The sequence below is a fragment of the Cherax quadricarinatus genome, chromosome 25 (genome assembly GCF_038502225.1).
Source record: "Cherax quadricarinatus isolate ZL_2023a chromosome 25, ASM3850222v1, whole genome shotgun sequence".
NCBI lineage: Eukaryota > Metazoa > Arthropoda > Malacostraca > Decapoda > Parastacidae > Cherax > Cherax quadricarinatus.
The window spans coordinates 29,135,844-29,149,362 of NC_091316.1; the positions used below are offsets into that span (position 1 = coordinate 29,135,844).

General features: G+C 38.2%; 1 protein-coding gene across 1 annotated transcript in view; it reads right to left on the reverse strand.

Annotated features, from left to right (window-relative positions):
* The window catches only part of LOC128689934 (carboxylic ester hydrolase), a 182,286-nt gene that overhangs the window by 125,504 nt on the left and 43,263 nt on the right, over nucleotides 1–13,519 (reverse strand). Inside the window, exons 3-4 of the mRNA XM_070088707.1 lie at nucleotides 4,910–5,074; nucleotides 3,771–3,918 (exon numbers count right to left, since the gene is read on the reverse strand). Coding sequence (XP_069944808.1) covers nucleotides 3,771–3,918; nucleotides 4,910–5,074 — 313 coding nt within the window. The remainder of the gene's footprint in view (nucleotides 1–3,770; nucleotides 3,919–4,909; nucleotides 5,075–13,519) is intronic.

The window sequence follows — 13,519 nt, forward strand, 5'->3', positions numbered from 1 at the left end:
GAGATTGGGTGACATACAATCAACAACTTTTATTGAGAGTAAGAAAATTTTTTGAGATTAATAAGTTGAGAAAGCCTAGGGAACGAATGAATGTGACAGTTAAAATAGGTCAGGAGAGTTATAAGATGGAGAGTTAGAGGAATTGGGAAGATGGAAGGAATATTCTGAGTTACTATTAAATGTTGACGAAAATAGTGAAGCTGTGATTTCGTGTATTTGGCAGGGAGGAATGACATCTTGACATCTTGTAGGAGTGAGGAAGAGTTAGTTGTGAATGTGGGGGGAAGTGCGTGAGACAGTGGGTAGAATGAAAGAGAGTAAAGCAGCTGGGATTGATGGGATAAAGAAAGAAATGATAAAAGCAGGTGGGGATATAGTTTTGGAGTGGTTAGGAAAAAGGTAAGGTCTCTAGGGATTGACAGAGAGCATGCATAGTACATTTTGTATAAAGGCAAAGGGGACAAAAGAGAGTGTAAAAAATATAGGATAATAAGCCTGTTGAGTATACCTGGTAAAGTGTATGGCAGAGTTATTATTGAAAGAATTAAGAGTAAATTAAGGAGCAAAATCGCAGATGAACAAGGAGGCTTTAGGAAGGATAGGGGATGTGTAGACCAAGTGTTTATAGTGAAACATATTAAAGAATAGTATTTAGTTAAGGATTAAGAGGTTTTTGTAGCGCTAATCGATTTGAGAAAGGCATATTATAGCGTGAATAGGGGAGCAATGAGGCAAAAGGTTCAAATGTCTGAATAGGAGGTATGTTACTAAAAGCAGTGAAGAGTTTTTTCGAGGATAGTGAGGTTCAGGTTACAGTACGTAGGGAAGAGAGAGAGAGAGAGAGAGAGAGAGAGAGAGAGAGAGAGAGAGAGAGAGAGAGAGAGAGAGAGAGAGAGAGAGAGAGAGAGAGAGAGAGAGAGAGAGAGAGAGAGATTATTTCCAAGTAAAAGTAGGTGTTAGACAGGAAGCGTGATATCATGGTTGTTCAATATATTTATAGATGGGGTTGTAAGATAAGTGACTGCCCGTGCGTTGGAATAAGGTGTGCGATTAAAAGATAAAGAATCTAACACGGAGTGGAAGTTGTCACAGTTGCTCTTTGCTGATGACTCTGTGCTCTTGGGAGATTCTGAAGAGAGGTTGCAGAGGTTGGTGGACGAATTTGGTAGGGTATGTAAAAGAAGGATAGTAAAAGTGAACATAGGAAAGAGTAATGATGAGGGTATCAAAAATATTAAGTAATGAAAAATTGCATATCAAATTGGAGGGAGCATGGAGGAAGTGAATATATTCAGATATTTGGGAGTGGACCTGTCAGCAGATGAGACCATGAAAGACGATGTACATCATGGAACTGATGAGGGAGAAAAGGTGAGTAGTGCACTGAGGAGTTTATGAGACAAAGAATGTTATCCATGGAAGCAGAGATGGGGAGTGTATTAGGGTGCAGTTATATCAACGCTCTAATATGTATGAAGCATGGGTTGTGAATGCTGCAACTAGGAGAAGGCTGGAGGCAGTGTAGATGTCGTGTTTGATGGTAATGTGTGGTGTGGATATAATGCAGAGAATCCATGGTGTGGAAATTTGGAGTAGGTGTAGGCTTACTTAAAATATTATCCAGAGGGATAAGGAGGAGTTGTTGAGGTGGTTTGGACATTTAGAGAGGATGAAACAAATTAGAATGACTTGGAGAGCATGTAAATCTGTAATGAGGTAGAGGATAGCCTAGGAAGGATTGGAAAGAGGAGGTAAAGGAGGTTTGGTGTGCGACTTTAAACAAGTGGTTTTTATGACTTGACGTGCTGTTGGAGTGTGAGCAAGGTAACATTTAGGAATAGATTTAGTGACACTGGCAGACCGGACTTGAGTCCTAGAGGTAGGAAGTACAGTGCCCGCACTCTGAAGGAGGGTGTTGATAAGCTGCAGTTTTATAACTATTGTGTAACCGCGCTTCTAACAAGACAGTGATGATGAAAGTTTTTTTTTCTTTTTCGGGTCACCCTACCTTGGTGAGAAGTGGCCGATGTGTTAATAAAAATAAAATTTTATTATATCATTCACATACAACGTGAGCTATGAGTTCTGCTAACATTTCCATGCCTTGTTTTGCTCGATGATATTAATTAAATAAGGTTTGGCTGTCTTAGTTATTTTGGAAATGGTTCTGTCTTCTTCCTTATACAACTGCAGTGCTGCTCCCAGGTTCATTTGGGAGAGTAGACTGCAGTGAATGACACAGACTTTGTTGGTATACTTCATGCTGCATGCGTATCTGTGTTCCTGCAGGAAAGTCTGGAGGTTATGTCCGATTTCATTACTGTAAACTTTGCTGTATTCACCATATGGAATGCTTTTGTGTCTGTGAGATACAGTGATATTTTTCATGGCTTTGATGGTTACGACAGCTATGTCCATGTGGCTTTACGGAAGATGGAAGGATATAGTAATGGGAAACTGCCTGTGGAGCAGACAGGACATTAATAGATGTTGGAGGTTTCCGTGAGAGTGGCGTGAATGAGAATGGAATTTCTTTTTGAAAGAATTGATGATATGTAGCATAAACGTAAGGGTGGTTAAGGCGTCCGTAAAGTTTTTCTCTCCCTCCTTTATATTTTTATTTTAACTTGTCTTCAGAAAATGAAAATTGTATTATGATTCTGGTGGAGAAATAATGTATCAAATCATTCTTTATTCGTGGCTTTTTCGTAAACCATGTGTTTGAAAGTATTCTCATCCTTGATAAGAATAGTGTCTAGTATGGGTAACGTGTTATTCCTTTCCTTCTCAACTCCATCTTCTGTAAGGTTGACATGACAGTAGTTGGTTACGACAAGACCTCATTCATTCAAAACTTCATAGACCCCAGAGCACCACCTGGGCAAGTGTTAACATCACTGTGTGTGTGGTGAAGCAAACGTGACCTTCAGACTCAGGACAGGAACACAAATATGCAGGCAGCAGGAGGATATAGTTCATTGCTGCTTACACTCCCGCATCATTAACTGAGGAATAGCACTGCAGTAGTGTCAGGTGAGAACTAAGACCAAGATACTGAACAGAGCCAACAGTTCATTAAACTAATATCATCGATTAAAACAAGGGGATGTACATCCTGGAAAGACCCGTTGTATATATTATCCACGATTCAGAAAACAAAAATGTAACCAATATCTTGGCCCCGTTACCCAGTTCCTCTCACCTCGGTGCCTAATGGGATCATTGTTTGCCCAATCCCTCTCCCATTACCTCGCTACTTCAGTGGACCAATTGGTGAGAAAATCTGATCTTGAACTATGGACCACAACACCAGTACAAGAGTACTCACCCATCACACTCAGCCTGTACTGGACCACCAGAAACTGAATATTCACTCATAACTCCGGGCCTGTACTATACCGCTAGTAGATTAGTAATCATCCATAACACCCTGCCTGTGGTAGCTCCCCAAAAGATTGATGTAAACACTTTGCCTATATCGGCTTACCAGTAGGTCATTACTAACCCTAAGCACCTAGCCTGTGCTGCCTTACGAGTAGCTGAGCACTTACACATAACACCTAGCCAGTACCACGAGTAGCTGAGTACTTTCATTTAAAACCAGCCAGTTCCTCAATACTCACCCATAGCACCCCAGCCTTTGGTGCACCACCAATACTTATTCATAACAATATTCATAACCAATACTTATTCATAACACCCACTCTGTAATGAAGCATCAATAGCATACTACCCAGTTTGTATTGAACCCCCAGAAGCTGAGTACTCACCCATAACACCTAGCCTGTACTGGATTATCACCAGTACAACATCATGGTTAAGGAGAGCTGATGGGGAGTAGTGATTAGCTGCCCCACCGAAGAAAGCTCCGCCATGGATGTATACCATCACTGGCAGCTCGGATTCGGGGCTCTTATCCTGCAGTATGAAATGTTTTATTTTTTATGAGAACAGTAGAGCATTTGAAAGGAAAGGTGAAAGGAAAATTTATTCTTAAGAGCATGACATTATTAAATATTAAATGAAAAGTAAGTGTATATGTACTAGACGATGAAAGAGAGGTTAATGAATTACATTAGAGCTTAAAATGAATGGTTACATTACGGCTTAAAATAAAAGGTGATGGGTTATGTAAGAATGAGAATGAAACGTTATGGGTTATAATAAGTCGTGAATGAAAGATAGGTAGAAATAAGGCTCTGAAATAACATTTCAAATTAGAATCTCTAGATACTGTATTCATAAGGAAACGTTACACTCGTAAAGATCATACAGCAGACAACTGAAGGAATGAAAGTTTGCAAAGAGACTTAATATTAAAAACAATACGGGAAGGAGGAATGGTGCAAAAATATTCCCCTGAGTCCCTTTTACTAAAAACAAAAAACGCTCACTCTCCTAATCACTAATTTTTAAATTATGAATAGATAAAGACCTCGGTTCTGTGTTAAGATATCATTCATTATTAATAACTTTGCTCTGAGTGATGTCATAATTCAGTTGTGGCTAACACTTGTTATCATTCAGATGAAATATTCAATATGTTTTAGACTTAAATTTTAAGACTCAAAAAATCAAGAATGTCATCAGTCACTGTCTGTTATCTACTGCAGAACATCACTGCATCTCTGAGATATGTTAAAAATAATAAAAAAAATTCCGTTGCAAGTATGGTTTTCGAAAATTGTATAGTAAGAAATACAATTACGTCTAACACACTTTATATGTCTAGCTGAGTTTTCGTACACTCACGAAATAATCTCAAAACAAAACCTGCAAATCAAGAGATCTTTCTAATAACTTCAAAGACAATACCGTGCAGAAATTTAGACTATATTAGAATCAATGACAGTTTCAGGCCTTCAAAAACCCCAGAAACTAAGAAAACATTGAAGTTATGGTGACTCACCGCAGGAGTATAAACGTTGAGGTAAAGGCAGTCCTCAGAGCCAAGGAAATTCTCAGGAGACAGTCTTTGTCCAAGGGTTGCAGCTCTTAAGGGTACCTGAAGACATGGTTGGGGCATCTTCGATCCATCTTTAACACCCACCCATGACTCTGCTGGTACTGGGTCCTGCAGGTAGAAGTTTAAAGATCTGCACATTTTAACACAAATAAGAATTTAGAAGAGTCAGTGCCAGCAGTGCTGTGTTATGGCAAATAATCGATTACTGCCACAGTTGATCTTGTTACTGAAAATTAACAAATAAATCAAGTAGTTATATAAAATAAAATATTGTTTAATTTCACATCACCTCATCAATTATGAATTTTAAATTATCTGAATTGAAATTTAATTTCATAAACTTGTGCCCTGGTCATTGGGAGGCACATCAAAGATAGTGGAGGTCACGTCAATTGGAACAGAGCAGTGCTATTACTTTAAGTAGTAAGAAACCTGCTTAAAACCCCATACTCCCCTAGAGATTAAAGTACATGTGCGCCTGTGAGAAAGCATGTGCGTATATGCTCCTGTTTGGAGAGATTGAAATCACTTCATCGAAGGAGGTCCAACAAAAGGGTTACTCTCGCGCCATTTTTCTTCTGCATAACTGTTAGGGAAATTGTAGATGAATGGCTCAAAGAACCGACATGTTAAATTAGACACATGTGCATCTCTTGGGTATCTTTATTGAGGAAACGTTTCGCCATACAGTGGCTTCATCAGTCCATACAAAGGATAAACTTGAAGAACAGGACACCACCTACGACTGCTGCACCTCTTCTGCCATACGGTTTATAAGCTGTTTCTCCGCTCCTATGCCGTATTCTATTCAAGATTGATGGACTGACCACATCGACTCAAGGCTGAGGGACTGATTACCTCATTCTCCTCCTGTTCTTCAAGTTTATCCTTTGTATGGACTGATGAAGCCACTGCGTGGCGAAACGTTTCCTCAATAAAGATACCCAAGAGTTGCACATGTGTCTAATTTAACAACATGTCGGTTCTTTGAACCATTCATCTACAATCCTGTCAGACACTGCAACTTCTTGGGATCTTAATACTTGGGAATTCTTCGCTTGCCTAACCCTTGGGCACGACCTACTTCCACATTGGACAAATGTGACACCACTTACGACTGCTGCACCTCTCCTGCCATACGGTTCATAAGCTGCTTCTCCGCTCCTATGCCGTATTCTATTCAAGACTGATAGACTGACCACATCGACTCAAGGCTGAGGGACTGATTACCTCATTCTCCTCCTGTTCTTCAAGTTTATCCTTTGTATGGACTGATGAAGCCACTGTGTGGCGAAACGTTTCCTCAATAAAGATACCCAAGAGTTGCACATGTGTCTAATTTAACAACATGTTAGAGAAATTATTGTCAGGCTGACCAGTGAGCTAAACATCTGGAGTTCACAAGGGTGTCTCTTCTAGATGATCTTGCGCAGGTGATGACAAGGGGACAGGAAATGAAACTCACCCTCAGTCCATCTAAATGTGAAATCATCTCAGCCAGTCAACAAGTGATCTACGCACTGCATGCAATACTATCAGGCGCGTGAATTATTGCTCCCACAAACGGCGTCTTGCTTGGAGGATGTCATTGCTTCAATTCTCAAGAAAAAACTAAATGATTTGAGAAAGATGGAACAATGAATAGGCAATCTTGACACCCACGATGCATTACACCTTTTCGCAAATTACTTGAGTCTACCCAGGTTAATATATTTCCTAAAATGTGCACCCTCATATGAGAATCCTATTCTGCATGAATACGACAATATCTTGAGGCAGATTTTTACAAAAATATCCAATCTTAATCTAGAAGACGGACAGTGGGACAATCCTACACTTCCAGTCAAACTAGTAGATAGTGTATCACAGATTGCATTACCTGCTTTCCTGTCTTCATGTGTGGCACCCAGTCGACTTTAGCAGCGATTCTCCCTAAACACAGGAACAATGATGGAGTACGTAACCAAAAGTTCATTGACGGAGCCAGGCTGTAGGATAATCTAACAGGCTTTGAAACAGGACCTGCTTCCCCCAACAATTAAAAACACTCAACTGAATAGCCCAATAGAAGAGAACATGACCCTAACAGTGTTTCACAGTGTATCAGGGAAGGACAGAGCCTACTTCCTGGCAGTGAGAGCTCTTCATACAGGAAATTTTCTGTCGGCTGTCCTCAGCTCCTCCCATGGCACACGCCTTGACCCACAAACCATCTGCATAGGTATTGCCCTTCGCCTTGCCACCCCTCTTCTCGATAAACACAGGTGTATTTGCGGGAGTGAATCGGCAGACCGATTCAGGTACCATAGTCTTGCATGCTGTAGATCCAAGGGTAATATTACGAGGCATGAAGAGATTACGAATATCATTAAGAGGAGTATTGTAATTTAGGATGCCCAGTAATAAGGGAGGCACCCTAACTCTGTAGATCTGACGGCAATCAAATGAGTGCAGATGGAATTAACCTTCAAGCCACGGAACATGGCAAAAAGGTAGTTTAGGACTACACATGTACATCCACACTGGCTGATATCTATCCCTGATATGTCTAAATTCCTTAAGGAGATACCTGAATTATACCTTGAGAGGTTTCCGGAGGTCAACACCCCTGCGACCTGGTCTGGATCAAGAAGTTTGAAAAAGACTCGTCAGAGTAACTAGGGATCTCAGAACGGCTAGTTTTCTATTCCAGGGACTCAGTGCTGTAGTTTAGAGGAGCAGTACATGCTATATCCTGGGTACGCAAGCCAGCTTTATGGAGGTGGATGAGATTTTTACATAATAATTTTTGACAAACCCATACCAATATGTATGTGTACTTCAACTGTATCCAACAAACCTTATGGACATTATATATGTATATCTATCTATCTATCTATCTATCTATCTATCTATCTATATATATATATATATATATATATATATATATATATATATATATATATATATATATATATATATATATATATATATATATATATATATATATATATATATATATATATATATATATATATATATATATATATATATATACATATATGCAATAAGATCACAGTAAACAGGTGATTTCAGAATATGCAAAACAACCACTGTGAAATAATAGAGAAATTCCAAGCGCTTTCGTGACTACTCACATTATCAAGGAACAATGAAAGTAAAGCATCAAAGGAAGGTATATAAGGGGTGGCCCACACCTCACTGTCAGATCCCACAACAAAGAAACACCTGACGCACGACTCATAAGAAAGGGAACACTGCAGCAAGCCCGCCGGCCCAACTAGACAGGTCCTTCACACAACCTACCAACAAACTATTCTACCCAAGAAATAAGAATTTTAGAAATTATTATTTGTTCAATGTATTATTAAATTCTTCCCAAATTCTATTAATTATAAATGGATATAATTTATATAAACCAAAGGAAATATTCATATTATTGTCAAAACTGCTTTTTATGAAACAAGACTCAATTATATTCCTATCGACCATGGACTTGCTTGATACTACTTTCTCAACTTTTTGAAAATCAATTGGATGGCTAAAATATCTTACATGAATAAATAGAGCATTGGAATCTTGTCCAGTTCTAATGCTATATTTATGTTGCTTTAATCTTAGTTCGAGATTTTTACCAGTTTGACCGTAATAAACTTTATCGCAAATTTTACAAGGAATCTTATAGACACATCCATCAGCATTTTGGGGGGGAATTCTTTAACGAAAGTTTTTTTTACTGCATCAAGATTTTTGAATACAACTTTAATATTGTTAGGTAAGACACATATGCAACAGTTAGGTATCTTTATTATGAAACGTTTCGCCTACACAGTAGGCTTCTTCAGTCAAGTACAGAAAAGTTGATAGAAGCAGAAGATACTTGAAGACGATGTAATCAGTCCTTCACCCTTAAAGTTTTGAGGTGGTCAGTCCCTCAGTCTGGAGAAGAGCATTGTTCCATAGTATGAAACAATATGGAGATGAAGTGACAGGATGGAGCTTTTTATAGCGCCAAGAGGTGAGACGTAGGCCACTAGGAGAGGTAAGAACTCAGATGTTGAGAGGTCAGGTCCCTCTCAAATCCAGCCGCTCTCACTAGTGGAAGTTGTCGAAGTTGATTGCAGGTCTGTACCAAGATACCCTTGTGTTGCAGTGTCTGACAGATTGAACATTAAAATGGTATAAAATACCGACAGGTTGTTAGGTAAGACACATATGCAACAGTTAGGTATCTTTATTATGAAACGTTTCGCCTACACAGTAGGCTTCTTCAGTCAAGTACAGAAAAGTTGATAGAAGCAGAAGATACTTGAAGACGATGTAATCAGTCCATCACCCTTAAAGTTTTGAGGTGGTCAGTCCCTCAGTCTGGAGAAGAGCATTGTTCCATAGTATGAAACAATATGGAGATGAAGTGACAGGATGGAGCTTTTTATAGCGCCAAGAGGTGAGACGTAGGCCACTAGGAGAGGTAAGAACTCAGATGTTGAGAGGTCAGGTCCCTCTCAAATCCAGCCGCTCTCACTAGTGGAAGTTGTCGAAGTTGATTGCAGGTCTGTACCAAGATACCCTTGTGTTGCAGTGTCTGACAGATTGAACATTAAAATGGTATAAAATACCGACAGGTTGTTAGGTAAGACACATATGCAACAGTTAGGTATCTTTATTATGAAACGTTTCGCCTACACAGTAGGCTTCTTCAGTCAAGTACAGAAAAGTTGATAGAAGCAGAAGATACTTGAAGACGATGTAATCAGTCCATCACCCTTAAAGTTTTGAGGTGGTCAGTCCCTCAGTCTGGAGAAGAGCATTGTTCCATAGTATGAAACAATATGGAGATGAAGTGACAGGATGGAGCTTTTTATAGCGCCAAGAGGTGAGACGTAGACCACTAGGAGAGGTAAGAACTCAGATGTTGAGAGGTCAGGTCCCTCTCAAATCCAGCCGCTCTCACTAGTCGAAGTTGTCGAAGTTGATTGCAGGTCTGTACCAAGATACCCTTGTGTTGCAGTGTCTGACAGATTGAACATTAAAATGGTATAAAATACCGACAGGTTGTTAGGTAAGACACATATGCAACAGTATCTTCAAGTATCTTCTGCTTCTATCAACTTTTCTGTACTTGACTGAAGAAGCCTACTGTGTAGGCGAAACGTTTCATAATAAAGATACCTAACTGTTGCATATGTGTCTTACCTAACAACCTGTCGGTATTTTATACCATTTTAATGTTCAATCTGTCAGACACTGCAACACAAGGGTATCTTGGTACAGACCTGCAATCAACTTCGACAACTTCCACTAGTGAGAGCGGCTGGATTTGAGAGGGACCTGACCTCTCAACATCTGAGTTCTTACCTCTCCTAGTGGCCTACGTCTCACCTCTTGGCGCTATAAAAAGCTCCATCCTGTCACTTCATCTCCATATTGTTTCATACTATGGAACAATGCTCTTCTCCAGACTGAGGGACTGACCACCTCAAAACTTTAAGGGTGATGGACTGATTACATCGTCTTCAAGTATCTTCTGCTTCTATCAACTTTTCTGTACTTGACTGAAGAAGCCTACTGTGTAGGCGAAACGTTTCATAATAAAGATACCTACTGTTGCATATGTGTCTTACCTAACAACCTGTCGGTATTTTATACCATTTTAATGTTCAACTTTAATATTAAAAGTCTTAAGAAGAGAAGGCATATCAACCAAGTTTTCATGGTAAGGGAGAACCAACAAATTTTTATTTGAATAAGGCTGGTTGTCCCTTTTTGGATTGTAAAAAGTATTTCTTGCAACTTTAAAAGATTTATCAATTACATTTCTTGGGTATTTCAAATCATTACATATTTCATAAATTTTGGATATTTCCTCATCTATGAACTCTGGACTACAAATTCGTAAAGCTCTCAAAAACATTGATGAGAAAACAGACAGTTTAACTCTATCTTGATGCGAAGAATAATAGTGGACATAGGAACAGTTATTTGTAGGTTTTCCGTAAATTTTAAATTTGAATTTATTATTATCCTTAATAATTAAAACATCTAAAAAAGACAATGAGTTATTTTCTTTAAATTCAAAGTAAAGTTTATAGAATGGGCTAAGCTATTTAATTTGCCAAGGAACTGGTGTATATCTACGTTTTTGGGCATAAGACACAAAATATCATCAACATATCTGAACCATTTTGCTCTATTAGGGAGGATTGTGATAAGCAACCTTGTTTCAAAAAAATCCATGTATAGGTTACTAAGAACAGGTGAAAGAGGATTTCCCATTGCCATACCAAACTTCTGAGTGTAAAACTTATCATTAAATACAAATTTTGCATCAACAATGCAAAGTTTAATAAGTTTAATGATGGTAGGAACTGGTAATGGTAAATCATAATTAACGAGTTCTTCAGATAAGAAACTTAATAAATCATCAACAGGAACTTTCGTAAACGAGGAAGTAACATCAAAACTAACCATGTTAAAATCATTTAAGTCAGTCAAGGAGCTTAATTTATCAACTAAATCTGTTGTTTTTAACATTAAAGTTAGAAATTTTGCCAACAATAGGGCTCAAAATATCAACAAGCCATTTGGATAATTTATATGAAACTGATCCTATGGAGCTAATAATTGGTCTGACTGGATTCCCTGGTTTGTGTGTTTTTATTAGTCCATACATGTAAGGTAAAGATGGATTAGTGGAAGTAAATTGTTTGACTAATTCATCTTTGCCTCAGAAGAATTTGTAATGAACTCAAAAACAAACTACAAAGAAAATTAGACATTTTAATTGAAAATAGTGATTGGACAAAGCATGCTAATAACAATTTTGTAATTAACTTATCAGATGAAATTTTAGACAAACATACAACTGCTGCTCTAGGTTTTGGCCTAAGTTTTGCAACTTCAAAAAAACTTAATAATGTTGAAATTGCAAAAGCCTTTTGTAACTTTGAAAAATTTTCTGATTTATCCTCTGATGAAATTAATATTAGTAAGGGAATGGTATATAACTCTATGTTAAAACAAAACATTCTCAATTGCCCTCAAAGATTCTTTAAGTCTTATGATACACTTAATACAAGAATGACGCACCCAGCAGAGCTAGGTGTTTTATCATCATCCGAGGACATACGGTGGTGTGGGTGCCTTTTAGCTAATTTCATTCTACTCCACGTTTGGTGTGCTAGTCTCACGAGCAGCATATATATATATATATATATATATATATATATATATGTATGTATATATATATATATATATATATATATATATATATATATATATATATATATATATATATATATATATATATATATATATATATATATATATATATATATATATATATATATATATATATATGTATATATATATATTATTGTAACCAGAAACGAGTGGTATTAATGAATAACAACACTGCGACTAGCCAAGGATTCGAACCATGTCGTTTTGGCCCACCTCAAAGTGAGCGAAAATCACACATGAAGCTCTGACCAACGGGACCATGCACTTCTACAAGAAGTGGAAGATTAAGGTACTTATGCAATATATGGGAATCTTTATTGAGGAAACGTTTCGCCATACAGTGGCTTCATCAGTCCAATATAAATCAGAAGGGTATAAAACCTACTTCGACTAGTGGATGGTACCACTATGACCCTGCCTCGTCCTACTTCGCCTCACCTGATTACAGTATATAATCCACGTCTACGGCCCTGTGCTGTACTTTCTATAAGACTGATGGACTGAAAATTACTTCCACATGGTGACTGAAACTCAGTGCCGCGATATTTCTAGAATCAACGGGCCTCTCGTATTCTGTCCCCTAAGTCACTGTCACTTAGTGTGAATGCAAGGTTCATTCCCTCTACTGCCTCTGATGGTTGTGCAGAAATGCTGACCCAAGAAGTTTTTCATTACCTCCAACATGCGGGTCTAGTTTCCTCCAGTCTATCTCCTTGTAGTTAAAGTTTATCACGATTAATTATTTTGCATTCCTCATGTCTTGCCTTCTACTTTTGTGTCTACGATTGCTGTCATCATTTTCCTGTCATGGTCTCCGGCTGTTAAGTTTCGGTAGTAATTTTCTGCTATCACTACCATCGGTCACTCAGTCTTGAGTGTGATTAGTGAGTAAGAGTGTGACTCGTCCTTATTAATCCCTTGATGCTCAAAACTCCATTGTTTTCTAATTACTAAAGCTACTGCTCCACCTTTTCTATTTCTTCTGTCACTCCTCATAACTTGCTACCCATCAGGGAAGATAGCATTTCTTACTACCTCTATAAAATTTGCCTCCGTGAGCTCTATACTGTCTATGTCTCTACTATTTGTTCTTAATATTCGTCACTCTTTGTTATTACATTTCCATTTTGTGGCTTTTACGTTTCCTGATACTGAAAAGTTTATTTTTTGGGGGAGCAAGTTGAAATTTATTCACAAGAAGCACACACCCACCACACACACTATTTCTCTATTGTCCAGACCGCTCGTGCTTCTCACACCAAACATGTCGACTCTAGGTACATCACACGAATTAGTGCTGTAGGCATCCCT